The following is a 27,429-nucleotide window of genomic DNA, read 5'->3' on the forward strand; positions in this document are numbered from 1 at the left end:
AGTTCCCTACCCCCTCTCGTCGATTGTTGCTACACTTTGAGGACCCACCGCGGCTGGCGGCACTGTCATATACTACTGCAGTCCCTAGGTAATTGGAATCCTTATCTCCTGCCAAAGGAGTTAAGGAAAGCAGACTATTCGTTGATCAGGGATTGGAACACTTCCCAATATTTTTTGAATTCAATAGACTAGTTCCTGTGAGGTTGTCAGAGAAAGAAATACTACTACATTTGGAGCAGGATATCAGTATTGCTTACAGATTTAGGTGGAAAGTAGATTTCTCTATTCAAGTACCGGATAATTTCAAGTTAGAGCTGTCCTGACTTCTCAGTGCATTATTCTAAATATGATTAGATTCTAGGGTTCTCTTGCTATTATAGTTCAATTACATTTTGGGTTAAGAAGGCTTTTGGCTAACATAGAGACCTGATTATTCAATTCAGTTCAATGAACAATTGTGTTCTTCTGTATTCTGGTCACCCTCTGGGTGTTGAGGATACAAAGGATGTGTAAATTCCTGCCCTAGAATTACAGTCTTAGGGAAGATCGATATTAAACACAGGACTGTAATACAATGTATTGAGTATTATTAAGAGCTCATTATAAAGGTTATAGTTACCATGATCCTGGTCCAGTTAAAAATGGTAAGGATGGAGACAGAGAAATCCATATAGAATCCAGCCTAGGCATTGCTTCCTCCGATCTTATACATATTACTCGTAATATACTGTATTATTATTTTATTTTAACGTGTCTCTCTCCTTTTGGATATAAGTTCAAGTGCTGGAACGATATCTTATGTATCTTTATTTTCATAGGGCCTTCCTTACACATTTTGGTACTAAGTACGTTTTCTTGCTGAATAAATATTGATAAGTAAGGTGTCATTTCATTGAAGCCTTAGTTTTCTAAGTCTGGGGGTGGAGAGGACAGTTTTCTCAGACATAGGAAAAGCACATACAGTGGCATGCAGCTTCTTAAAACGCGTGGCTGGTTAGGTTGAGATGAATTGTTGGCTATGGCTCTAGCTCTTCAGAGGAGTCACTGAGACTAGAAACAGAGGATAAAGCCAGATTGTAAAGGACCTTGTTTGCCATATGAAGGAAATAGGATTCTCTCTTTGTAGGCAGTATGGAGCGCTTGAGACCTTTTAAGCAAGAGGGTGACACATCTTTATAAACATCACCGCTAACTGTATGCTGACTGCCATAGAGAGCCAGAACAATCAGGCAATTGCAAAACTCTTTTAGGGATTGCACTAGGAAAGTACAGGGAAGACAGAGACAAGGTCCCCACTTGAAATGTGTTTCAGAAGGAAAGCATTCAATTTTCCAGATAACCAACTTCCAAATAAACTTGTAGCACCATAAATTTTGGGTGTACTATACTGTTAGAGGAATTAGGTAATAATAACAACAATATTAGCTTAGGTACTGTTCTAAGCCCCCTACATGTCACTTTAATTCTGACAACAGCCCTGTGAGACAGGGTTATTATTATCCTCGTTTTACTTATAAGAAACTGAGATACAGAGAGGTTTTATCTTGCTCCCCCAATGCATAAGCTGATGCACAAGTTGGTAAATGACACAACCATTCTTGAAGTTTTCTCTAGAGCCTTTACTCTGACCCCTGACTCCGCTGATACGGTTGAGGAACCAGGAGGATAGAGATGATGAAAAAAAAAAAAAAGCTATTTGGAAAGTAAAAGAGCAGGGGCATAGAATCTTAAGAAAGATTGGGTATGAGGAAACCTTGGTGTTGTGACAGATTTTTCTCCCACTCAAGAAGGTTCCATCACTAAGGGGTGTTTTTGTGGTCAGATTGCTGTAGCATTCTTTCCGCTGTTGATAACTGTGCAGTCTTCATTCCTTCCTCGCTTCTTCCAACCTTCCTTCTCTTCTCCTAATATCCATGTATTGTCTCTGGAAATGAATGATCACTTTTACTCAGTTGTATAAGAGGCACCTGTGTTTGTACTGCTTATTTACTGTGACCTGCCTCAGTTTCCTCATCCCTAACATGGAGGTGATAAGTGTCTCCTCAGGATTGTTGCAAAGATTCAGTGAGCTCATATATGTAAAGCATTGAATGCTTGGCACAAGCATTTGGATGAATGATCATGACATTTTTTCTTATCTAATAAAACTGCTAGTCCCGTTTCTTGACCACCCAATAAGCCTTCCAGCCCTTGATAACCGTGGTGTTTATAAGCTAGAGCTTTCTCCAGAAAAAAGGTTAGAATTTCCTCTGGTAACCCTGCAAGGTAGCTTATGGCGTTTCTGTTTTACAGATGAGGAGACAGAGGCTTGGAGATACTGTTTCCATTATGCCTCCCAGTGGAAAACTGTTCAGTCCATAGTTGCAGGATGTTGTCTCTTAATTCTGTCCTTCTTACTCCATAATCTAATGATTTAGTCATGTATTTGTGGTAAAATTCAGGATTAACAATAGTGATTTTGACAACTGTGGGTTGTCTATGCTTAGTTGTTCCATAGGTACCTCACACTTAATATTTGCAAGGCTGAATTCATAATTTCATTTTCCCAAATGCAGAAACCAGTGAATGAGGAGGATGGAGTATATCACTGGGGGCGCTGATAGTCTGCATACCCAGCCTCCACTCTCTGACGGCTGCTTACTCCTCAGTGCTCACGCCTCGTCGCCCCCCAGCTCACTAGGGTCACAGTTTCTGAACTCCTTGTTCCGTGAACACATTTGCTCTCCTCCCTCCTAGCCGTGCTTATGCTCTCCTACTAGCTGCTCTGTTCTCTTCACTCTCGTGACCAGCTTCTCTGTGTCCTTTAGGTTTCTACTTAGTTGTCTCCCTCTGCTGTTTCTTTCAGGATTTAGAATGTGTCTCTTCAATAGACATAAATAATAAAGAGCCTTTTATTTAATAAATTCAGTAATGTAGGTCCTTTGGATGGGACGTTTTCCTTTGGTTTAACTCAGAATTTGCTATTTAATATAAGAAACTGATTTTTTTTCCTCTTGTGAAATCACATATTTCTGGAAGAAGTGACCTTTGGAAACAGCTTTTCTAGTTCAGAGATTTGTGTACATGTGGCCTTGGCAGAACTATTAAGTTACCAAACATTTATGGAGAATGGACTCTGAGAGATGATAGAGGCAGACGGTGGAAGCCGGCTTCAGACACATGAGGGTCAGCAAGTTATAGGCTTATTATTAAAGTATACCAGCTCATCAGGAAATGGACTTAGAGACTTATTTTTGAATTTTAATTGGTTCATAAAAATTGATAGGGATGTGCCTTATATCAACATTTGAAAGCAACTTCCTTTAGCAAGATGCTACTTAAATTCCATAGAAAACACACAGGTATAACCCATGTGTTGTTTTAACTTTACTTTTTATCTTCTGGCTTTAATTTCTTTTGACACATTGTATAAGAAAGGTAGAATATTGTGCTTTTATGAGTGTACAACTCTTAAGTATTATTTGTCAGACTTTGCAGAAGTTTCCTAGATCTGTGGGGAGAGACCTTGAAAGCTTTGGTTACAGCTGTGTCTCAGAACTTGGCATAAATCCTGAAACATGGTGTAGTACTCAATATCCATTTATGGTAAATTGGAAACCTCTCATTGTGATTTTTACACTCTTTTCTCTTGTACCAGGTACGTTTAACAGAAGTTGTTTGTAATATAAACTTGAATGATAGCAAAACGATTCAGACTGAAGTTTTGGTAAATTGTAATACTCTTCAGTAGGGTTTGCAACCTGGTCATAGTAAAATTGTGGATGATCACGAATCAGAGGTATGTGAAAGGTAAAATGCTATAGTCGATGTTCCAGTAACACATAAATGTCAAGCATTATAAAGGAGAGGATGACACCCCTAAGCGAGTTAAACTGGAACTACTCAGATTTATTGAATTGATACCTTTGTTGGAGGTTTAGATACAATGTATACTTGGCTCTTAAGTTTGTAGTCTAAATAAAAAACACAGGCACACCCAGCCTTCCCAGTCAGTAAATCAATTCAGGTGAAAAAAATGAGGACACTGGTGATGATATCGAGTATTATAAAGAGGAGTATGATAACCTCTGCCTGCCTCTGAGTTACCATTTACCTACTCAGATGTGTGGAATTTATGCACTGTTGGAGGTTTAGACACAATACCTACTTGCTGCTGCTTTTTTTTTTTTTTTTTTTTTAAGACATTGGGGGTAGGAGTTTATTTATTTATTTATGCTGTGTTGGGTCTTCGTTTCTGTGCGAGGGCTTTCTCCAGTTGCGGCAAGCGGGGGCCACTCTTCTTCATCGCGGTGCGCGGGCCTCTCACTATCGCGGCCTCTCTTGTTGAGGAGCACAGGCTCCAGACGCGCAGGCTCAGTAGTTGTGGCTCACGGGCCCAGTTGCTCCGCGGCATGTGGGATCCTCCCGGACCAGGGCTCAAACCCGCGTCCCCTGCATTAGCAGGCAGATTTTTCAGCCACTGCGCCACCAGGGAAGCCCACCTACTTGCTTCTTAAACTAATAGTCTTTATTTAAAAAAAAAAAAAAAAAAGCTCTGTAGTCAGTGAATCAACCCAAGAGAAGAAAGCCTTGGTCCAGTGCCATGAAGTGATTGACCCCTCCCTCATAGAATGTGTCCATATGCCTGTAAACTAGTAGGGAGGAATGGTAATTTCATTATTTTCTGAATTATCTGGTTACATACTTGGAAAATGGCCATATACTTCTAACACAAGACTTGATAACAGTCGGTTTAGAAGGTCCAAGGAGCTATCCCTTCATTTTTGATAAACTACAAAACAGTATCTGTTATCTGCTAGTAGTAACCTAGCAGATAAATGGGCTTTTCATCAAACTGTAGCTTATAGCCTCCTTCATCGTTTAAGTTACTTAAATAGCAAAGGAACATGCCTAAGAAGTGAAGTATATCATAGTCCTACTTGAGTGGCTTAGCAATTTATAGGACGGACTCAGGAAACAGGCTACTTCCAGGCTCTGTCTGCTCTGGCTTGCCCAGATAGCGCACAGTAATCATATCCGATAGTTTGTCCTGTGGTAGAACTTTCATTTTATTTTTGGTTATTTTTATGGAAACCTGGGGTAACTTTATTTATTTATTTATTTATTTAGAGGTAAATGCTTTTTAAAAAAGTTTTCACGTATCAATTTTGAATATTCTAAATTAAGTACTAATGGGCAGGAAAGATCATGTGACATGAGCAGACCAGATGATTTACACCTGGAGTAGGGAGCAGTGGTTTTGCAGAGCTCTGCATAACTAGGGGTGAAATGAGAATGGGTGCGGGCAATGGCTGTTCTGTTAACTGTGGCCTAGAGAGAAATTCCTTTTTAATTACAGCTTTATTAAGTTATTTTGTGAATACTTTCTGCATTAGTTCAGTATACATTAGTCTGAGCTGAATCTTTGATTCAAAGCTTTGTAGTGCCTTAGAAATCAACAGCCCTATCATCCTACCTTATTAAGTTTGTGACTTTGGACATTTTTTTAAAATTTTCTAAGCTTGAGAACCATTCCCTTTGTAAATAGAATAATAATAGCAACTCAAAGAGTATTGTGAGGGTTAAATGAGAACGCATAAAAAGTGTTTTAAATAGCACCTAGCCCTAAACACATGTTTCAGAGGGCTCTGAGAGCTGTAGGATGGAGGCATCGACCACTTCTGAAATAGTCAAAGGTGGCTTCTCACCATGAACGCCTGGTGCATGGGTTATAGACGATAGCCAAGACTGTGGGTAGACTTACAGCGGAAGGAAAATTTATTCCCCCTTCCCCCGTGTTTTTTGGCATCCTTTTTAAAGCTTCTGGGATTCCCCCCTCCTCTGGCGCCCAGGTTCTTAGTATCTTTGTCTGTCTTCTGGTTACTGTCATCTGTTTAGTGCCTACTATGTGCCAGGGCTGTGCTAAGTGCTTTTCCTGTGTTATTTAATCATCATAACAACCCAGTGAGGTAGGTACTGTTTTTATTCCCATTTTACAGAGACACAGGGATTAGGGAACCTGCCCAAGATTATGCTGGTAGGAAGTAATGGCAACAGGACATAGCTGCCAAGTCTGCCTGATTTTATAATCTGAGCTCTTAACCCCTGTGCTGTAACCGATCATCTAAAGCTTCCCATTCAGCACCTCACATGTCCTGTAGATTCCAGCCACCAGAGTCATTTCTTCTTTGTTCCTCTCTTCTCCACAGGCACATTGTTTGTGTCCTGTGTGTGGTGTGTAATTGACATGCAAACATTTACTGTGGGCTAGGCACTCATTAAGAATTTTGTATATATTAACTCATTTAATTACCACAAAACCTGACGAAGTAGATACTATTTTATTGCTGTTTGTACAGACAAGGAAATTAAGGTTGAGAACACAAAAACCTTCAGAAAAGTCACATAGATTTGTGTGTGGAGTTAAGATTGAATCAGGCAGCCTGAGTTCTGTGTCTTTACTCTTTAACCACTGCTAGCGGATCTCAGTCAAATTTTTATGAGATTTCTGTTTGATTTAGAGTAAATTCTAAAGGTGTGAAGGAATATCAAGGTTAACCAATAGCCTTAATGCTCCCAGATGATGTTTGTATTTTAAATAGAACCACCTTCTTAATCCAATAGAGAAACTTTTTTTAAAGTAAGGACTTGAGGTAGGTGGTAAGAGAAAAAAGCACTAGCAGTTTGGCCACTTACTGGAAGTACACACCTATAGTGCAGAACTTGGGGCTTGGTGTATATTTTATTTCTTGGATGATAAATCAGACCAGCTTACTTATGTAAACCAACCAGCTTTTTGTACCCAGTTCTTACCATCCAATCCCCAAATCTCCAGTTTCAGCCAGTGTGAACTTCTTGTTATTTTATAAATATCTTATCTTCTTCAACATTCCCATGCTTTTGGACATGTTGGTTTCTTCTGCCTGGAATGTCAATAATAATGATGATTACAATAATCGTTTTAATTTTAATACAGAGCATTGACTCAAATCTAGGATGTTTTTGTTTCTAGATTCAGTGATCTTGCCCCCTGCCTCTTTCAGTTGGCCTCATTGTAGAAACTTATTTCTTTGGCCTTTTTCCTTCTCTTGTCATTCAAACTCTTGCTTTACTTTTAAGAAACAACTTGAAATCATCTTTGTAAAAGATACCCCTAAACAATCACCCTTTTCTTCGTTGTTTTTCTTTTAGAAGAACACTTACAAATTTTACAGATTGTATAACCAAATTTTACAATTGGTTTTAACTGATTTATATATCCTACTAAACATTTGGCTTCTTCAAGGAGAATTTGATTTTTCACATTCCCCTTCCTTCGTCTTCATTCACGATTACTTGGTAAATATTGAAGGACTGCGAGTCTTCTTTAAAAACTTCATCCCAGTTCCAAAGGCTAAGGTAAATAGCTCACTTTTCTGCCAGCAGCTAACCAGATATCTGGGATCAGGTACAGATGGCAAGTTTGAAAGGCTGGTGGAAGTTTGGGGAAAAGGCAGGAAGAGATGGAGAAATGCCTATGTCTACCTCATTATCTCAGAGGTCTAACCCTGCCCTGTCCAATATGATAGCCACTAGTCACTTTAAATTTAAAGTAATTAAAATTAAATAAAGTTAAAATTCAGTGACTCAGCTGTACTAGCCACATTTGAAGTACTCAGTAGGCTCTTGTAGCTGGTGGCTAGTGGGCAGCTCTGATAATAGAACATTTCCATGAATGCAGAAAGTTCTGTTGGAACCTTGAGTTATTACTTCCAATAAGCATTCTTTGTAGCCCTCCCTTAATTTCCAGATTTTTAAAATAGAATGCAGAATTAGAGTTAATGTTTAAAATAACACACACTACTTCAACGGAATGTTTTGCTTATCTACATCCACTTAGCTTCTTTTAAATATCAGTTCATGGTCAATTCAAAAAATCTCATCCTCATAGGCTGTAGTAAATTTTTAAGGACCAGTTCTATTTTCTGATTTGCATAGTGATTATCTTTGGTATCCTAGAAGTAAATCCTGTTATTTAGTATGCTGGAAGACCTTATTACATTGGCATTTTAAATATATGTAAAATATCATCGTTTCCATTGGCAGTGAATGCATGACTAAAACCTTCTGAGCTAGAGCTTCTTAAAAAAATAATAAAATAAAAACTATGACTTCAGTAAATTATTCTGGGATTTTTTTTTTTAATTGGTGGGGTAAGTGCAGGTTGTATGAAATGGTGTCATAAAACGTCATGGATTTATTGTGTCCATAACGTGCGTGTTGTGGTACTCAAGCTGCGTAAGAAACACACCAAAGAAAAATAGCCAGGGTTTAGAAATGGAGAATTGGAGTGGCTTACACAACCATAAAGCCTTTGGCTGCCTTTACAGAGTAGGTGAAACTGTGAAATTCGCTGCAATTTGTGTGTGAATTCATCAGGACAAAACACTAGATGTCAGTGTTGTAGTTTTGACATTTTACCAGGAGCTAGTAAAGACTTCTGCTTTTAATCACTCAGAGATTCTTCATTGACACAAACTTTTAAGCTGTTGTGCCTCTTTACATTCGGATAAATGCTTACTTAGAAGAAGTACTTTTCAAAGAATTGTTTATTTTGTTATTAGTGACTGTCTAGTGCTTCTGGCTGAGGAATAAACATATGCAATATTAACATGTATGTTTTTCGGCTAACTACATTCTCCAAACTTTGTTTCTCAGCCTTCTTTCCAGGGAACACTGATCCTAGGAGATGCTTCTGGGGGAAAAATGATGTGACTCTGGAATCTGGTATATAGCAGAAACTCAGATTTTCATTGAAGGATAGTGCTTTCAGCTTTTGTTCGGCAAAATTTAGATACTTTTTCTTATATTGCAGGCAGTGAGATTTCTTATATCACCTTAGATTTGCATATCAAATCCTTGTTATGTTCTCGGATTTCTTAAATTTGCCCAGCGTATAGGATACAGAGGAGGCTTCAAATTAAATACGTGGCAAATTAATTTCTCTTTAAAAAATTCTTTCTCTTTATTAAGAAATATGCAGCACATGGGCTTCCCTGGTGGCGCAGTGGTTGAGAGTCCGCCTGCCGATGCAGGGGACGCGGGTTCGGGCCCCGGTCCGGGAAGATCCCACGTGCCGCGGAGCGGCTGGGCCCGTGAGCCATGGCCACTGAGCCTGCGCGTCCGGAGCCTGTGCTCCACAATGGGAGAGGCCACAACAGTGAGAGGCCTGAGTACCAAAAAAAAAAGAAAAAGAAGCACATTAGGGCAGTAGAATTATTAGTGATTCTTGCTTCTTTATCATTTCCTTTAATATTTTTTGATACCATTAACATACTTTATGTTTTAAGATCATGCTTTTTTTTATACCATTAACATACTTTATGTTTTAAGATCATGCTTTTTTTTATACCATTAACATACTTTGTTTTAAGATCATGCTTTTTAAGATCATACTTTATATTTTAAAATATAAAGTATTTGCTCTCTGTGTTCAACTCTAGTTTTGTATTGTTCTGTTAATTTTTTGAAGATACTTCATTTTTTACTATGCTTTAGGCTCATTTTTATGTTTATAAAATGTTTTGTTTTATATATTTTTATTTGCTTTTTTCTAATGTTACAAGTTTAGTTTCAATATGTTAAATGTTTAGTTTTCTATCCTTTTATTTCATGAATTCTCAACAATTAAACAATAAAGGTATTATGCAAAAAAGTAATACCAAAAAGCCAACATAATGATGACTAGCTAAAAGTCAGGTCTTTTCATCAGTTCTCTTAATTCATGGCTTCAAGTCAGGATCACTCAGCATTGAAGAGCTGACTACGCGTTCAGTTCCTTTCACTTTGATCGTAGCCATGAGCTGATAGAAAACTACTTTTGAAGTATTTCCAAATAGTTCCATAGGTTTCTGAAGAACAACACAGAAGCTCTCCAGAAGGCTCTAGATCATATAGTTACCCACACACTGTGCCGGCGCTTGTGTTCTTGTTGTTAAAGTACAGTGAGCTTCAGAATTTGAGATAGGCTGCACAATGTAAAAGTACCCAGAGCTTCTTGGCGAGATGATTTTTGAGAAAGGTCACCAGCTGGATTGTTGTTTAGGCCACTCCCCTGATCCCAGCCATTTGACTCTCACATGATGACATAGTTTGCTGGTAACCTGTATACGCCTGTTTTGGTGGTTCTGCATGAGAAGATTCAACAGTATACGAATTTGTATCCTCAACCTAGAACTTGATATTTTCACTCAGTCACCCAGCAGTGCAGTCAAACCCTGGGCACGTATCACTTCATTAGATTATTTTTCAAAAATGTTGAATCACCCCAGTTGGTTAATGTCATATGCAGATTCTATAAAAGGAAGTTGGTTTTTAGATTTTTCTGCACACAAATTCAGAATTTGAAACATCTCGGCCAAAGCCCTCAGAGAACTTAATCTGACTCCTCTGTGCCATGGGAGCACTATACCATTTTCTTGATAGATTAAAGTTTTTGTTGTTATTTGTTTGTTTGTTTTTAAGCAGATATGCATTTTTAATTATTATTTATTTATTTAATTTGGGCTGTGCTGGGTCTTCGTTTCTGTGCGAGGGCTTTCTCCAGTGCGGCAAGTGGGGGCCGCTCTTCATCGCGGTACGCGGGCCTCTCACTGCTGTGGCCTCTCCCGTTGCGGAGCGCAGGCTCCGGACGCGCAGGCTCAGCGGCCATGGCTCACGGGCCCAGCCGCTCCGCGGCACGAACCCGTGTCCCCTGCATCGGCAGGCGGACTCTCAACCACTGCGCCCCCAGGGAAGCCCAGTTATTTGTTTTTAAAGTGACCTTCATTAGTCTCTTCAGGTAGTTTAAGGACACAAAGCCTGGCGGTTTGAACACACTCCGCCCTGGCACCATGTCAGCGTCTGTCACCACCCGGATGGCAAGACGTGGTGGAGCTGTTGGATTTTTTTCTATTTCCTGGGCCCTGGGTGCTGAAGCCACTGCGGCCTCCCCGTCCACATGGCTGGGCCAGGTCTTTGGGGGAGGATGGCCGTAGGATGGAGGGTCCTGCCATTCTCCGCTATTACTGCAGCTGTGGGACTCGGAAAAGTCTCCTCTTGCAAGAATGGAGACTGATGGAGAACCGCTAGCCTTAGGAAGGGCCCCCGGGGTCTTACCATGGCCTTGCCAAAGTCTGCCTCTGGTTTTAAAGTTTAATTTGTTTCTACTCTTAGGTTCCATCGGAAGCTGTGGATCGGAAAAGGATCGCTTTTCCTCTGGTGAGGAAGCGGTAGAAGCTGACAGTGAGGGTGAAGCTGAGCCCTGTGACGATGGCAGTGAAAATGCTATAGAAGCTAGTGTTGGAACTAATGTGGGCTGGGCAGATGCCATGGCTAAAGTCCTTAACAAGAAGACTCCTAAAAGTAAACCCACCATTCTGGTCAAAAACAAAGAGCTGGCAAAGGAAAAAGAGAAGTTAAAGCAAGAGAGACTAGAGAAAAGAAAACAGGTGTGTCCTACCAGTTGTTCTGTAGATTAGGTTGTCTAGTTCTTATCTGCACCAGATTGTTCCCTGCAGTGTTTGTCCAATTAACATTACAGTTTGTAACTTGCGTTTTACGTGAGGCCGCATAACCAGGGTTGTGTTCAGAAATGTAGTCTGAATCATTCCGTTGAGCGTGCTCACTTTTTGTTCATCTAAGCAAAGCAATAGAAATGTAAACGCCAAGAAAATGTATCCTTTTAAAATCAAGTAGTTATACATGTGACCATGACTCCTGGGTTTGAATATCTTATTCAACTTAGCCATCCCGATACTAACTTTATTAATTCTGAACTAATAGAATCATGTTAGTTACTTTGTGCTCAAAATCTGTTTTGTGGTATAAATCTTTGATGATGTCATTGTCAGGGGTTGGTTGCAGTTCTGAAAACAAACTATTTCACTGTTGGATAAACTTGAGTTCCTGGTACCTTTTGTTAAACCACTGGTGGAAGAAGTTAGACTATTGCCGCCTACTAATGAAAGGGAAAGGCCAAAAGTTGGACTTAAGGTTGCTGTTGTGTATTACAGAGGAGATAGAGAAACAATAATAAGGTTTTATATCCCCTGATGAGGTATTACTGTGTCTAAAAATATTTGGTTACTGAAATAGGTATTATTTTTTAATGAGAGAAAAATAACTTTCTACAATAGTACTGACAATATAAAAGTACTCATTTCCAAGAGTTATGTTATAGGTAAAAATGAAAGAAAAATAGATTTCAATGGCATTTATTTCCTTTTAAGTTCACCATCCCCTTATCTTGTTTCAAGATGAATGTTTTCTTTGTTCCTCATACTGGTTGGCTCTCTGTAAGAGGCTATATAATGATGGAACTTTTCAAGTGTTGCTCTTAGAAACAACGTGCTCTTTTATTAATTCGATATTCTCATTGTACTTTATTTAAGATCAGTTTTATCTCTAAATCGTACTGATAACTTTTCAACTGAAAATTTGAATCTTTGTTTTTTATCTGGCAAAAGCTAGAAGAGGCTTTAATCCTTAATTACCTGTAGTCCTAGTGTTCCAGTGAGAGAACAGCATTTTGAAGCCAACAGAAACAAGTCTGTAACTCTGCTCTAGGCCAAAGCTTTGAGTGCTAGAGATGGTACTGTCCACATAATGCATGAAAGCATGCGTGTGGATACCAGAAACACAACACAGCAGCCACAAACAGTCAGTGTATATTTCTGGGTAGAGTCTATGTAAATTATCATCATTTTTTAATGTAAAATATTACTGGTTTCCAGAATATTGGCTACTTATTTCTAATCATAAGTATAAAAGTACATTTCAAAGTTAAAAAAATATTTTGGGATCCTGCCTGCCTGTTATCCCCTGGGTACAATAGAAATTAAGAATCAACTGTTTTAAAAGTAAGATTTTTTTATTTGGGGCATCGTCTGATAATGAATTTCATGATAGTTAAAATAAATTACATGATTTGGGGAAGAATCTACTCCTTTAAAAAGGAATCAGAGTAATCTTGACAGCAAGAGCAAAGATTTGGTTTTACCGTGATCAGATGTTTTTATTAATACAAAATGAGAGATTAAATGAATGGAGAAAAGGAAAAGATAAAAGGAGACTATTTTCCACTGGCTCTTACTGGATTTGATGTTCATGAGCTTCTTGGTGATTAGTTCATCGTATTCAGTATATTTGATATTGATGATAGGTTGGCCCAAGGAGGGGACCTGGAGAAGCCATGTGTCACATCAGGTACCTGAGACCAGGATACCGCCGGAAAACAGTTTTGAGTTAGATTATGTTGTCCTGGGGATTTCCTTATCTCCTGATCCCTTTCTATTTCTGCATTATAGCAAAGAATCAATTTGTTGTAGTTTGTGACCGATATGCCATATATGGCAAGGATATCGGTCAGATGTGCCATAAGAGAAAAGAAAAATAGTCACTGTATAAACAGGGTATATCTGGATATGACGCTGTTCTTTTCAAAGCTGATACAAATTCTTAATAGTTCTGACTGCTGAGGAAGCCAGTTTCTAAAACTAAAGAGGAGCGGTATTTAAACTTGTGGTTACGGAAGAGGGTAGTTTGGGGTCTCGGTGACGCTCCCCTGCGAGGATCTGGCGAGGGCGGGAGCGCGGCTGGCTCTCGGCCCGCCTTGTCTTGCCTGGCTCTTTGCGCTGGCGGCTCTCCAGGCCCTGCTGTCAGAGAGCCTGCCGTCAGCTCACTTGGTGCCTCTCACATGACACTCGGAGTGCTAACCACAGGCTCCCTGAGCCGAACCCCTGAAAGTGTGGGTTTTTGAAAGTCCCTATGACAAACGAAGCCAGAATGATTTATTACCTTTGTCCTTTCACAGAGTATCATATCAAAGTATGCTGCACTTTCAAAAATGCCTAATATTCTTTCACATAACAATATTTATAACACAGCTTGATAAGAAGCGGGAATGGGAAATGATGTGCAGAGTAAAGCCAGATGTTGTCAAAGACAAAGAAACAGAGAGAAATCTTCAGAGAATTGCAACGAGGTAAGACTGTGTTCTTGCCCTTTCAAAAATAAGTACTCGAAAGCTGTGTAGTGATCCATTTCTGACTAGATTTGATTCTTAAGGTCTGCCTTCTCAGAGCCAAGTGATTTATATCTCAGCCTGCCTATTTAATGCTGGATTCAACCACAGATTTTGGAGGTCTCATGAGGCAAGAATATAACGTGCTAAGTGGATATTTGGTATGAACCTATTTCATATCATCTTGTACTTTACAGTCACAAGAATAGTATAATCAGACCTCTTACTGCATTTCCCTTAGGATGCTTGTCTTAAATTATGGCACTAGATGATTATTTTTGTTATTTTGCACTATATGACATAACAAATTACACATTATAGCAGCTTTGTGCTGTCCTTTCACTCAGGATTTTTTTTTATCATTGCCACGAAACATTCATTTGTTGCCCTCTGTGTTCAAAGATAAATAGAATCTGGTGGCTGCTGCGTGGTCTTTGCCCACTTATATATAGGAGTTCTAGTCTCTTTGTAACTAAAGGTACGTCTGATGTGTTGGGAACATACGATGGGAGACTGTAGGGGAGTTGCGGCAGGCTCCACGGCGGAGGTAACAGTGGGGTTGCTCCTTAAAGAATATAGCAGTTACAGTTCGTGGAATTCCCTTGCATGTCCTGTTTGCCTACAACAATCCATCTGGGTGTTGTACAGCAAGACAGCGAGGCTGGATGGTAAGAGAGCAAGCAGCAGAGCCAGACCGCTAACCTCTCCCAGCACACTGACTGGCCAGCTGGGTGTCCCTGGGCATTTACTTACTTTCTCTCTGTCTCAGTTTATTTTTCCTTAGAAAAAGGAGAGAATATTATACCTACCCTATAGGATTTCTCTGAGAATTAAATAATTAATACCCATGCAGAGCTTAGAAGAGTGCAGGATTAGTGCCAGAGAATAAGTGCCTCCTTAAATTTTATACCCTGGGCACCTCACTCTCCTCACTTTGGTCCCAGCCCTGCTGTGAAGGGTATGGAATTTTACCCTCCTTATAAACAAATAAGCCAGCTTGGTAAAGTTTCTTCGATGCTGGCAGGAGACAAGAGGCTCGTGGGCCAGAGACAAAGGACTTTGTTACTCACGGCAAAAGCAGTAGCCAGAGCTTCACATTCCCACTGGTTCCCTGTGTCCCACGGGGGCAGCGCAGGTGCCCTAGATGGATGCCTGTGCCTGTGGTGGGTTGTGTTACAGGAGAGGGACTCTGTACCTGGGAATCTGTTGCTTTTATGGTGAATGGTAACAAGCCTGCTCTTTGTCCGGGGGGAGACATTACCTCATCTTTCAAGGTTGCGTGCTGCAAACAGAACCCTGAGAAATGGCCCGGGTAAAGAGCAGCCAGGGCCTTGCGTTCTTGGAGAACCCAGCGAGAACGTGCAGGGGTGCTCAGGGCCTGTGGCGGACTGCCTCTTTCAGTGATGAGTAGAGCAGGAAAAGTAATAGGTTATAGAATTTTAGAGCTGGAAGGGATGTTGATGGTCTAAAGCAACGCTGTCCAGTAGAAATGTAATGTGATCCGTGTGTGTAACTGAAAATTTTCTTATAGCCACGTTGAAAAAATTAAAAGGAAAGAGGTGAAGTTAATTTAAGTAATACATTTTATTTAACTCGATAGAGTCAAATTATTGTTTCAGCATGTAATCAATATAAAACAATTATTAAAGAGATTGTAAAATTCTCTCTTTCATACTGAGTCTTCAAAATCCAGCGTGTATTTTAAACTTGGAGCACATTGCAGTTCATACTGGCCATATTTTGTGTGTTCACTAGCTACCTGTGGCTCGTGGCTACTGTAATGGACACAACAGTTCTTAATCTTCAGAGTTTATCTTTCGGTGAGTTTAACTGTAGCACAAAGTACTTCAAAAAATTTTTTTAAAATTAGTCTTATAAGAGTTGGAGATAACATAGCTGAATACTTTTTAAGCTTCTTGAGTATTGTTTTTCCCATTTACAGATGAAATTTAGATCCAGAAATTCTTCCCTAGCATCAAATGATGAGACAGCTAGCTAACTGTAAAGGCTGTGCTCCTTCCATTTACACTGTAAAGCCTTTATATTTTGAGAAGTAGATGTTTGTGTTAAAACATCTTAGTTCTGATTCTTAGTTCTTCTAGTTGTACAAAAGTTGATTTAGAAAGACTAAAGCTGAAAAAAAATCACAAATCAATCCACATATATTTATTCTCTATTCAGAAATTTATATTCATTCATTGACATGTATGTTCACTTTTCAGATTTATTCAACGCTTTTCACTTGAGTGACTGTTAAATTAGTGCCTCTTTTCTGGGCAGTGAAAATACATTGTTTCTGTCCTCAGAGTTTGTGTTCTAGTGTAATTGTTATTTAACTACATTGCTCTGGTCATTTATGTTCTATAGGGGTGTGGTGCAGTTATTTAATGCTGTTCAAAAGCATCAAAAGAACGTTGATGAAAAGGTTAAAGAAGCTGGAGGCTCTATTAGAAAGCGTGCTAAGCTGCTATCAACTGTTTCCAAGAAAGATTTCATCAGTGTTCTCAGAGGGATGGATGGAAGCACAAATGAGCAAAGTTTGACCGGGAAGAACTCTAAAGCCAAACAGGTAAGACCGTTAGATAGGATTCAGTGCATCAGATGTCAGCCCTTAGAGTTTTGAGGTGAAAAAGCATACTATAGAATTATAGGGTTTTGGGGGGTTTTTTTCAGATTTTTTAAAAATGTCTACATGCCCACAGCCTAATTTAAAAGTTTGTATTCTTAAATTTCATGATGACTTATTCATTATGGAAGTTGCCAGTTATAGATGTTGTTAGAACTCAGGAACCAGTAGATTCAGGTAAATTTTTCAGAGACAAAGCAGTCTCTCTCCTGTCTGAAATCCTGTGTTTTGTGCATTTTGTAGAAGATTAAGTGAGGGATACAGCTTCAGTTGAGACTGTTACCCACAGCGGTAATTGTGATGGTGGTGTAACTTCTAAAATGAAGTATTGGAGCTTTGGGGAAATATGGTGAGAATTCATCCTTGTGCTGAGGCAGCTTTGATGATCCTTGGCTGTTTGGGAGATGAAGAACATAAATACTTTTCATGATCTTTGGCATCAATCTCTGCTTCTCCAGCCCTTTGACCTATGAACCCCACTAGCTTTCTTTTTACTGTACCAGGTGAAAGGTTCTGAAATGTGCTTACTCTCGGAAGGGCTGTGGGTTTTGTTTTGTTTTGTTTTGTTTTTAAATTACAGCAAAGTACATAGTTGCATCTGATGGCTTGGTTTCTATCGCCAACAAAGAGTACTTCAATCAGGAAACTAGAGTTTCTTTCATAAGTTTTTTGTTTGTATTTTGGGAAGATAATAGGAACTCCGGCAAGAAGAGCATTTTGGAATTTCATGCGAGCCTTGTGTTGAAGTATTTTTCAGGTTCCTTGATTAAGTGGCCATTTAACCTAATTTTGACAAAAGTTTTCTAAGCTGTTTATACTCTGCTGATCTCTTGAATATCAAAGGACTCAAATTTTGTATATTTATGTAAATGTGGTGTTCACTGGTGCTGCCTTTTTAAAGTGTTTGTCAGAAGTAATTATGAACACATGAATACTGTGTTTGGGGATTTGTACTTTTTAGTTAAAAAGTCTAACAGACTGTGTTCTCACTTGTGATGTAATGATATTTTACTGTAAGAACTGGAGAAAGATCCAGCAGCATTGGATGAGAAAGAGCTAACGGGGCAATGGAAAAGGAAAGACTTTTTTTTCCCTTTTCCTCGTTGGTTTCAAAGTAAGTTTTAATAGAAGCATATGTTTTTGCTTTGGGATTAGTTTTTTCATGAGTTATGAAAATACATGAAGGGTTCCTTTCAGTGGAATTATTGCATTTTCTTTGTTACCATTTGCTCTTTTGCCCTTAACCTTCTTTTTTTTCTACTTCAGTGATCACAGGCATGGTATTAATCTGAGACAAAGTCAAAAATTCCTTGAGATTTAAACCAAAGTGGCTTTGCTTTAAAAGTAATTTGTTTCTAGAACTACCTATCCCACACCAGTGCTACCCTGGCACACTTTTTTTTCTTTTAAAAATGTTTGTTTTCATTTTGATTTTATACTTATGGAAAAACATAAAGTACCTATTTGTACCAGGTGCTATCCTTGTATCTTTTAACAGGCTTACAATTCAGACAGACACATGATCTCAAGTCAATAAGTAAACGAGATTAACATGACAACATACACATTCTCAACTAGTATGTCTAGACTATTATCATCAATTAAACCAGGTACAGTAGACTATAAATTAAGTGGCTATTCCCATTTGTGGGGAGAATTTCAAAGTAACCTATATTATTCAGTTAGGACATAGGTCAGTTAAGTCTATGTGGGTTACTTGAAATAGGTGGACTTTTAAGGCAGTTGAAGAGGAGGAGGGAAGGCCAAGGTGGGAATAGGTTTGGTGTGCCAAACCACTATTCGGAAATGAGTCCTATATTAATGGACTGGATGAAGGAGGACGTTGATTAAGCAGAGAATAAGGTCTCCCCCTTTTCTCGTATTTCACCTTGTCCTGTAGCACCGCTGCTGCTGCACATCTGCCTGATAAATGCTCCTTCTCTCCTGCATCTGACAGAAGGGATCTTAGGGAGGTTGTTCATCGTCGTCTCTTTTCTGAGCATAATGGTATTCAGAACACAGGCTTTTAATCTCTTATGTCTAATAGTGTGAAATCTTTAGAGTCCAGCCGCATATAAACTGGTTTCACTGGCAGCTATCTGTCAGGATACCAATCTGGAAAGACCTTCGTATCTTCAGCCCCTTTACCCGGCGGTTGTGACATTGAAGTTCAAAACAAACAAGAGCCAGTCATGTGATATTAAGCAAAGCTGGGTAGAGTGGTAACAATCCAACATAGAGGTCGGGTCCAGTACTGTCAGTATACCTCAGGGGTGCTCTTGGTATTGTGTGTGGTTGGTTGGCTTATTTGTTTGTCTGTCTGTTTTTGAATCCTTAGGAAGTCTCGTGACTTGGGAATTTAAGAACCCTGTTTCAAGAATTTCCATACTCCTGCAAGATATTAGAAACTTTGAGACATTGTGACAAACGTTTCTTAGCTGTGTTACGGCCCTGAACAAGTTACTTTTCTCAGAACCTTTTCTTTTTTGCTGCATTAAATTTTGTTTTTTTAATTTTATTTTCAATGCAATAGGAACACCACTCCAAAAAGGAGCTATGACTATATAAAATAGCCAGTACCCTTCCCCATCCCCCTCTACCCCTTGTCTTGTCCCTTCACCCCAAGGTAATAGATCTTTCTTCTAGTGTTTACCTCCATATATTAAATAATATTTATACTGTTTCGTTATCAATATTAGATATTATCTTTTATGGAAGGTCAAGAATTAGCATTCTTTTTTTTTTTTTTTTTTTTTTTTTTTTTTTTTTTTTTTTTGTGGTACGCGGGACTCTCACTGCTGTGGCCTCTCCTGTTGCGGAGCACAGGCTCTGGACGCACAGGCTCAGCGGCCATGGCTCACGGGCCCAGCCGCTCCACGCGGCATGTGGGATCTTCCCGGACCGGGGCACGAACCCGTGTCCCCTGCATTGGCAGGCGGGCTCTCAACCACTGCGCCACCAGGGAAGCCCAAGAATTGGCATTCTTAACGTTCCTTCGACCTCATACATCTCATACTTGGTCCTTCCAGTATAGTATATTCATCTTTTGGGCTAAATCAATATTCAATGTAAACATTGTTCACTGCTAAGCCAAGTAATATATGATAATATTATTTTCTTTATTTATTTCCTTACAGTTTTTATTTTCCTGGAATTAACATTTGCTTCATTTTATGCACCAAAGGCTTGCTACACTCTTCAAAAGAACTCTTAAAACCCTTCTCAGTACTATTTTCTTCATGGTCACCCTGCTACAATGCAGACTGTTTTGTACCTGCTGGGCACTGTCTATTTTCGACTTTGCTTTATCACTGTCCTGGGAATTCCCTTTGCCTCTTCCCTGTGCAGTAGCCTCTGTTTCTTGGACTAAATGTTTTATTTTCTCTTGGCTTTCTCCCTCATTTTGATGAGGTTACATTTACCAGTAGCTTTCTGGAAACGGATTTGGGTATCCTCATTTTTAATTGATGTATTTTGGCTAGATATATGTAGTGGGTTGAATGGTGGCCCCCAAAATAAGTCCACGTCCTGATACCTGGAAGCTGTGATGTACCTTATTTGGAAAAAGGGTCTTTGCAGTTGTAATTAAGTTAAGGATGCTGAGATGAAGAGATCATCCTGAATTATCTGCGTGGGCCCTAAGTCTGGTGACAGTGTCCTGGTAAGAGACACGTGGGAGATCTGCCAGGCAGAAGCAGAAGGGGCAGCGTCACAGCGGAGGCAGAGGCTGGAGTGGCAGCCACGGGTCAGGGTGCCGGCTGCCCACGGGAGCGATTCTCTCTCACGGCCCTCAGGAGGGGGGCCCGGCCACACCCCGAACTGCGGCGCGCTAAACGGCTGTTGTTTCAAGCCACCCAGTTGGTGGTAGTGATATAATGGCGGACATGGGAAACTCATGTAGTATAGATGTGTGTGTGTTAGAAATCATCTTCCCTCAGAAATTTGAAGTTACTGTTTCATTTTCTTTTTCTTTTTTTTGCCATTGAGAGGCCCAGTGCTGTTTTGATTTCTGGTTCTTTACTCCTTGGAACCTTTGGGGTCGTCTCTTTATCTCTGCTGTTCCTGAAACTTCGCAGTGAAATGCCCTGGGCGGCTTGTTCACTCCTTGTGCTGAACCCGTGGTGGCTCTCTCAACCCAGTGAGAAGTTCACGTTCCTCCCTTCTAGACACGTTGTTTGGTTTCTTGGATTTAATATCTTTGATTGTTTTTGTGCCTTTTTTTTTTCTATGTTCTCTTTCTGGAATTTCTGTTAATTGGTTGTTAGATCTTCTGGATTGATCCTCTTATTTTCATAACTTTTTTCCCTCTAATTTTCTCTCTCTGGCACCTTTCTGGGGGAAGTTCTTTGATTTCTAGCCCTTAAATTGAGTTTTAAAAATATATGACTTCATATTTTTTAATTTTGAAGAACACTTTCTGTTCTTTTGTTTTATTCTTGGGGTCCTGTTATTGTTTCATGAATGCACTGTCTGTTCTCTTTGGGGAATTAATTATAGGCCTCTTAAATTTTTCTTCTACTCTGCGTTGTTTTAGTCTCTTCTGAGCTCATTTTTGCTGTTTGTTCTGGCCTCAGTCTTTCCAGTTGGAGGCCTTCCTTAGTACACGGTGATCCTCACCGTCCGTTCGTATTTAAGAGTAAAGTACTAGAGAATGGATTGAACGTCCCAGCGTGAGCCCAGAGTTACTGGTTGGTGAGCTCAGCTGTAGAAGAATCAAGAGGGTTGGTGCTTTTCTTGGGGAATGTCCAAATGTCAGTCTCTATAGGACTTTCTTCTGGAACTTTATATATCTTTTCTAGAGAAGACTCTTAATAATCCTCTGCCTATGTATGGGGTAAGAACTTGCTGCCAGGATTCTTGGAGCAGAATGTAGGAATAGTCTTTGGGGCTCCAGCATTCAGTATGTAGACGTATCTAGTCCAAGCTCTTTGTGTTAGCCCATGTTCCAGAGTCCAGGACCTCTCTGGTTTTCATATTTTCAGGGAGTAAACTACTGTCCCTGTTAGTGTCAGTGACCTGCCTCCATCAACTGGCGAGGGGACCCAGCGGTCTGATGACTGCTTCTTACACGGACTATCAGCCATTCTTCTGTTTTTATCACACCCATTCCCCCTACCTCCGCCCACTGCCCCCAGCTCCTGAGCATGGATCCACTGTTTGTCACTTAAACATCAGCTTATTTTTCTCTGTTAATTGGTTGCTGCTACTCTATCTAGTTTTCATCCCCCCAAAATTTGTTGGCATATTGTGTCTCCTATTGTTTTCCCTTCTGTATTGTTTCCTTGTATGTTTATAACTTTTATACCTTTATTTTAATTTTGGTAGGCTTTCTGTAAGAATTGCAGATAAATGCATGTCTGGGGTTTAATTGGAAGACCTCCTTTTTATTTTAAAAGCAAAAAGGTTCATCTATCGTAGCTTCCTATTGCTTTAATGGAATTACTGGTAGTCTTAAGTTGATTATAAAGTATTTCACAAACAGTAAACCTTTAAATTTTGACATTTTTAACGTTTTGAAGTGAATTGTTTGAAAACTACATTATAGGCGTACTTCCTAAAATTCTAGCCATATAAAGAGGGAAACGTCCACGTGAAGCAGATCTATCCACCTCTGTTTCGGTGGGTTTGCAACTTCTTTGGAAACAGTCGTTGTGATCATCTCTCTTCCTTTGAGATTCCTTAGATATTTAGATTCATGCTCTGGCACATGTGTGTTTAGCATTGTTCCTTTGAAAATAAGAAAAGAGGGTATATGCTTTTAAAAAAATCTGACTAGTCAATTTTTGTTATGTAATCTGATAGATAACGAGAACTACTAATTCATTTCTTTACAAGTCATATCTGTGATTTATAAGTCTGTGTTAAGGGTGATATGTATTTGTGCACTATTCATCTACATTTGACTTACTTCATTTTATGTTTTTATATTTACTGTTTTTGTGAGCTACAACTTCAGCTGTTTAAAGTCTGCTTATTTCATTTAAAACCATGATCTTCAAGGCTTTTGGTGCCTAGATTGGAGTACTTTTTGATACATTCCAAAGACTGCCTTTCATATCATTAGCTCTTTATCAAGACATTTTTCCTCCTCTGATCCTGCTGACTTGGATAATGCTGTTGCCCTTAGGAATTTTAAAATCTTTTTCTTTCCTAATTTTGTTGTAGATAGTCATTATTTCTAGAGCAAAGTACTTGGGAACTCATATGTTAGAAAGCCCTCCTTAGGGCAAAAAAGGTGTAATTGCTTTTTAAAGATCATTTTTAGGGAAAGAGATGTTGAAATGACTTACAAGTATTTTAAAAGATGTACACTGATATATTAAATTACATTTGAGTCACCAATTACTGTACTTTACTCCTTGGAGCTGAGCTTGGGTACTGTGAAGTAAGACAAAAAGGTACTTGTTTCAGAAGAAATAACAGCTAATATTTGTAAATCAGAAAAAGCCTCCACTCTAGTGCCTAGGGCAGTTATTATTCTAAGTATTTTTCATCTCCAAAAAACTGAGCTGTTTCTTCAGTTACATATGTATGGTTTAATTTTTTTTTCTTAATAAATAATTGTGTATCTCTTTCATCATGTTAAGCCAGGTCATTTGTACAGAGGATATACCTCACGTTAATAAATGTAAACACATTACACCTTGGCGTTCACAAATTTAACACTCTGGGGTTTTTTTGTTTTTTCCTTTTTTAAAAAGTTCCTCTAATTGTAAAGCTTATATGCAGAAGTTATGTCACTTACTGGTGAGTTCACTACCCAGTATCCACTTTTATGCCCATTGTTTGCTCTATTCCCTATCATATCATGTCACAGTAAATCTTGTTAAATCAATACAGGGGACTTAGTTTATTTTTATTTTTTTATTTTGTTTATATTTTGTGAGATAGGGCTCTGAAAGGGAACATGGTTAGTGGAAGTGAGAAAGCCTAAGAAAAGAGTGATTCTTAGCCAAAAAAATAAAAATTTGGGGTCTTTACCCCAAATTCAGTGGAGATTGGTTCTTTGAATGAATCAGTCCATCAAATATTTCACATAGAAACGAGAAGAGAAACCATTTGAAAAATTGTTTTAGTATGTGTTCCAGGTGGTACAGATGTTAGCTCATGAAATTAGAAAGTTTTAAAATTTAAATTTAAAATTTAAAAAAAAAATTAAAATTATGGTGTGAGAAGGTTCATAGAAAATGTGACCCTCAAGAGGAATGTACTTTGGAAGAATATAAGAACTTTAGCTTTGATTTTAAAATGTCAGGAAGCAAATGTAGTGGTGGCTCTAGTTCATCCATTGAACCGACCTAGCCTGTAGGTAAAGGTGCTCTGAGTAACTGAAGAAGCATTTTTCATTGTATAATGGTGAATTCAGATGATAACAGGGAAGGAGGCAGCAGGGAGTGATACTTCGGTTGAAGTGTTTACCTTCAAGCTAAAGAATTTCATAAAGAAAGTCACAAATTGGAACAAGTGTTCAGTGTTGCTGAAACCAGCCTATAGTGAGACAGTCTTTGAAAACACTTAAATGAAATAAGCATCAGAGAATGAAGCCATAATCAGTAGACATTTTCACTAGTAATAATTCAAGGAAAAAGAGAAAGTGCATCTCATTTTTACTTCTTTTCAAGGCACACTTAAGCAGTTAGTTGGTTAGGAGGGAAAGAACTGCCAATCTTTGTACTACTGTAAGGGAAAAAAGCCTAAGTTTTCCAGTTTTTCACATTCTTTATAATTTTCTTTCTTTTCTCTTTTCTTCTTCCATAGGGTTTGGAATATTGGGTGTTTGCTGATGGGTGGGGAGCTAGAAAAGGGGATTCTGAGTAAGTTGGGATCAGATTTTTTAGTCTCCTACCTTCAGTTAAGGAATTTGGACTTTATCCTTTAGGCATTTGGGGCCAGTTGTAATTTTTCATCAGGTAAGTGATGTGATCAGGTTTGATTATTTTTAAGAAAAAGAAGGCTGGAGGATGTAAAGCCAGTGTCAGAAGACCAACCAGTGGGAGGCTATTGTGGCCATCAGAGCAGGAGGGGAGAACTCAAAGGGGCTGAGCTAAGGTTGCGTGGGGGTGAGAAGAGAAGAGGAGCCAGATTGGAGAGGCAGCTCGGAGGCTGACTGGCTCTGGGACGCACCTGATGCAGAGGGATAAAGAAGAGGGGGGGCTGTGGGTGACCGTGAGGTCGACAGCTTGGGAGATTCAGAAATGGTGACAGCTTTCACCAAAGCAAGACTGTACAAGGTGGAACGTGTCTGAGAGGTAAAGACTTTTGGAGGCAATGTCTGCTCCAGGTTGTAGTGAGAAATGAGACAGATGACAGTAAATCAGGTCAAAAACGTCAAGCGCGGGGCAGAGGCCCTGGGTTAGTGCGGGAAGCCTGACCCAAGGGAACGGGTGGCCCGAAGAGCAGTGTGTGTGCGGCCGCTCAGTGCAGGGGCTCACGAGTCTGTCTGTCTCTGCAGGGTCCCGGACACGCGGGGGACAGTTAGTCTGTTCACCCAGTCGGGGAAGGTGAATAGTGTACTTTAGAGATGTAAACGTTTCTAGGTTTAAAGAATTAATTGTCACCTATTCGGAGGGAATTCTCTAATCCAGAATCTGTAAATCCCTCCCTTGGACCAAATAAATGCAGCCTTGAATGTACCAGCCACGTACCAGCATGTGGCAGGGCACATTGGCTGCTTCCTTGATGTTGACCCTGAGTGAATTTTTTTTTTTTTTTTTTTTTAAGATAAGATTGTAGGGCTTCCCTGGTGGCGCAGTGGTTGAGAGTCCGCCTGCCGATGCGGGGGACACGGTTCGTGCCCCGGTCCGGGAAGATCCCACGTGCCGCGGAGCGGCTGGGCCCCCGAGCCTGCGCGTGCGGAGCCTGTGCTCTGCAATGGGAGAGGCCACGACAGTGAGAGGCCTGCGTACCGCAAAAAAAAAAAAAAAAAAAAAGATAAGATTGTGTTTTGGACACTCTGTTTAAGGAAGCAACAAAAACTTATATTTTGGATAAGAAAAGTTTTCATTAGAGAATAGTTTTAATCCTTAAAACTTATGGATAGTTCATATAAAAGAAATAATACAATATATCGTCTTTTACATCTAGCTTCTTTCACTTCACATAATGTTTTGAGGTTCACTTATATGAACTACATGAATACTGTATTCCTTTTATTGCTGAGTAGTAAGTATCCCGTTGTGTGTATATATCACACAACGGGATACTTACTGTTTCCTTCCCCCATTCAGAACGCATACCAATCTAGAGTAATGTTTTCCCAATATGTTGAATAATCAAGATTTTAATAATTAGAGCTGCTAATTTTTTTCCTTACCTTTCAAAGTTGTGATTATTCCTTTTGCTCTTTTCTTGAAAAGTTGACTAAAATTCAGTCAGATTTCTTGGAACTTAAGCACCTTAAAGGTGGCACAGAAGCAAAGGTGATGCAATTTAAATCTGTTAAGTCTCTAAGGAGAGTATATTGGCTGCTGTTAGGAGATCATTGACTATATGTTACTTAACACTCTTGAATTACAGACTTTCTGCAATGTTTTCATTTATTTGAAATTGTCAGTATATCAATTTGGGCTTTTGTTAAAACGAAACCGCAATAATAATTTTGTAGTAAGAGAAAGTGCTAGCTAGTTTCTGTTAGAAAGTAATTTCCTTACTGATTTCAGGACAACAAATTTCAATCAAAATCAAGGGGGAAAGTTACTGGAAGAGACTAGGTATTTACTTTTTTCTGATTTTGTGACATGAGTGTTTTAAGTGTCAAACAGAGAGATGAGTTAGGGGCCTCTGTTTCTCATACATTTCTCATAAATGACAACCATGTGATTTCTTCACAGCTAGGTGTTTAGTGGTGGGAATTCTTTTGAAATACCTTGGCTTCTTTGGTATCTTGGTAACTTAGACCTAGACTCTGAATTGCTGTGTACTTTTAAAATTGTGCATTCCTGCTGATTCACAGACCTACTGAATTCTCCTCCCAAGGGAGAAAGCGTAGGAATGGAGGGACTCCTCACACAGGTTCCTAGGTGGTTCCCCGGCCATTTGCAGGCCTCAGCTTTTAAAAGGAGTTGGGGGTGTGGAAGGCAGGCAAGGGGGTGGAGAAAGATGCTGTCCTTAAGTTGCCCCGACATTGCAGGGCAACACTGTTTTATTCTCACATAAAAGCGGCTCTAACAGGAATGTGTGGAATGCTCACTTTGTAAATAATTCAGCTGAATGTTTGTTTACTGAAAATGCCTAAATAGATTAGAGTTTAGACAAAAGAGACTCCACGTTTGAAATAAGAATGAGCATGATTGTACACTTTGCCGTTGATGGGAACAGTCTAAAGCCAGTTTCTCTTTGTACTCACTTGTAAAGTATGCTGTTTAATTTAACATAGGGTGGTTTCTGATTTGAACGGCAGTTTTAATCAAAGTGAACTTACGTTTGGCAGCGTGGCAGCATGCGGCATTGGACGTGGGGGAAATATGGGTGTAAGTGAAAAATGTAATTACGGAGCTGCTGTGGAAATCTTTAGTTACTGTTTGTGAAAATAAAAATGAATAGTGCTGCTGTACATCTTCTGGCCTGCTTTGAAGAAACGTTCTGTTTGAAGGGGCTGAAGTGGCTGCCTGCATAGGATTTTCATCAGTGAGGTTGAGGCTTTTTCTTTCTTTCTTTTCTTTTTCTTTTTCTTTCTTTTTTTTTTTAAATTTAAACTGTCCTGCACGAGGTGTGTCTTACACCCATGTGTTTGCACTTATGGTGCATTTTTAAAAATCAAAAGAATTATTTTACACACAGACTA

General features: G+C 39.4%; 1 protein-coding gene across 2 annotated transcripts in view; it reads left to right on the forward strand.

The window, feature by feature from the left end:
* The window catches only part of RRP15 (ribosomal RNA processing 15 homolog), a 52,105-nt gene that overhangs the window by 4,395 nt on the left and 20,281 nt on the right, over positions 1 to 27,429 (forward strand). For both annotated transcript variants that reach the window (XM_059061951.2, XM_067027743.1), the window contains 3 exons: positions 11,173 to 11,447; positions 13,884 to 13,981; positions 16,388 to 16,589. In XM_059061951.2, the coding sequence (XP_058917934.1) occupies positions 11,173 to 11,447; positions 13,884 to 13,981; positions 16,388 to 16,589 (575 nt within the window). The remainder of the gene's footprint in view (positions 1 to 11,172; positions 11,448 to 13,883; positions 13,982 to 16,387; positions 16,590 to 27,429) is intronic.

Source organism: Kogia breviceps, chromosome 1 (genome assembly GCF_026419965.1).
Source record: "Kogia breviceps isolate mKogBre1 chromosome 1, mKogBre1 haplotype 1, whole genome shotgun sequence".
In the NCBI taxonomy this organism is placed as follows: Eukaryota; Metazoa; Chordata; class Mammalia; order Artiodactyla; family Physeteridae; genus Kogia; species Kogia breviceps.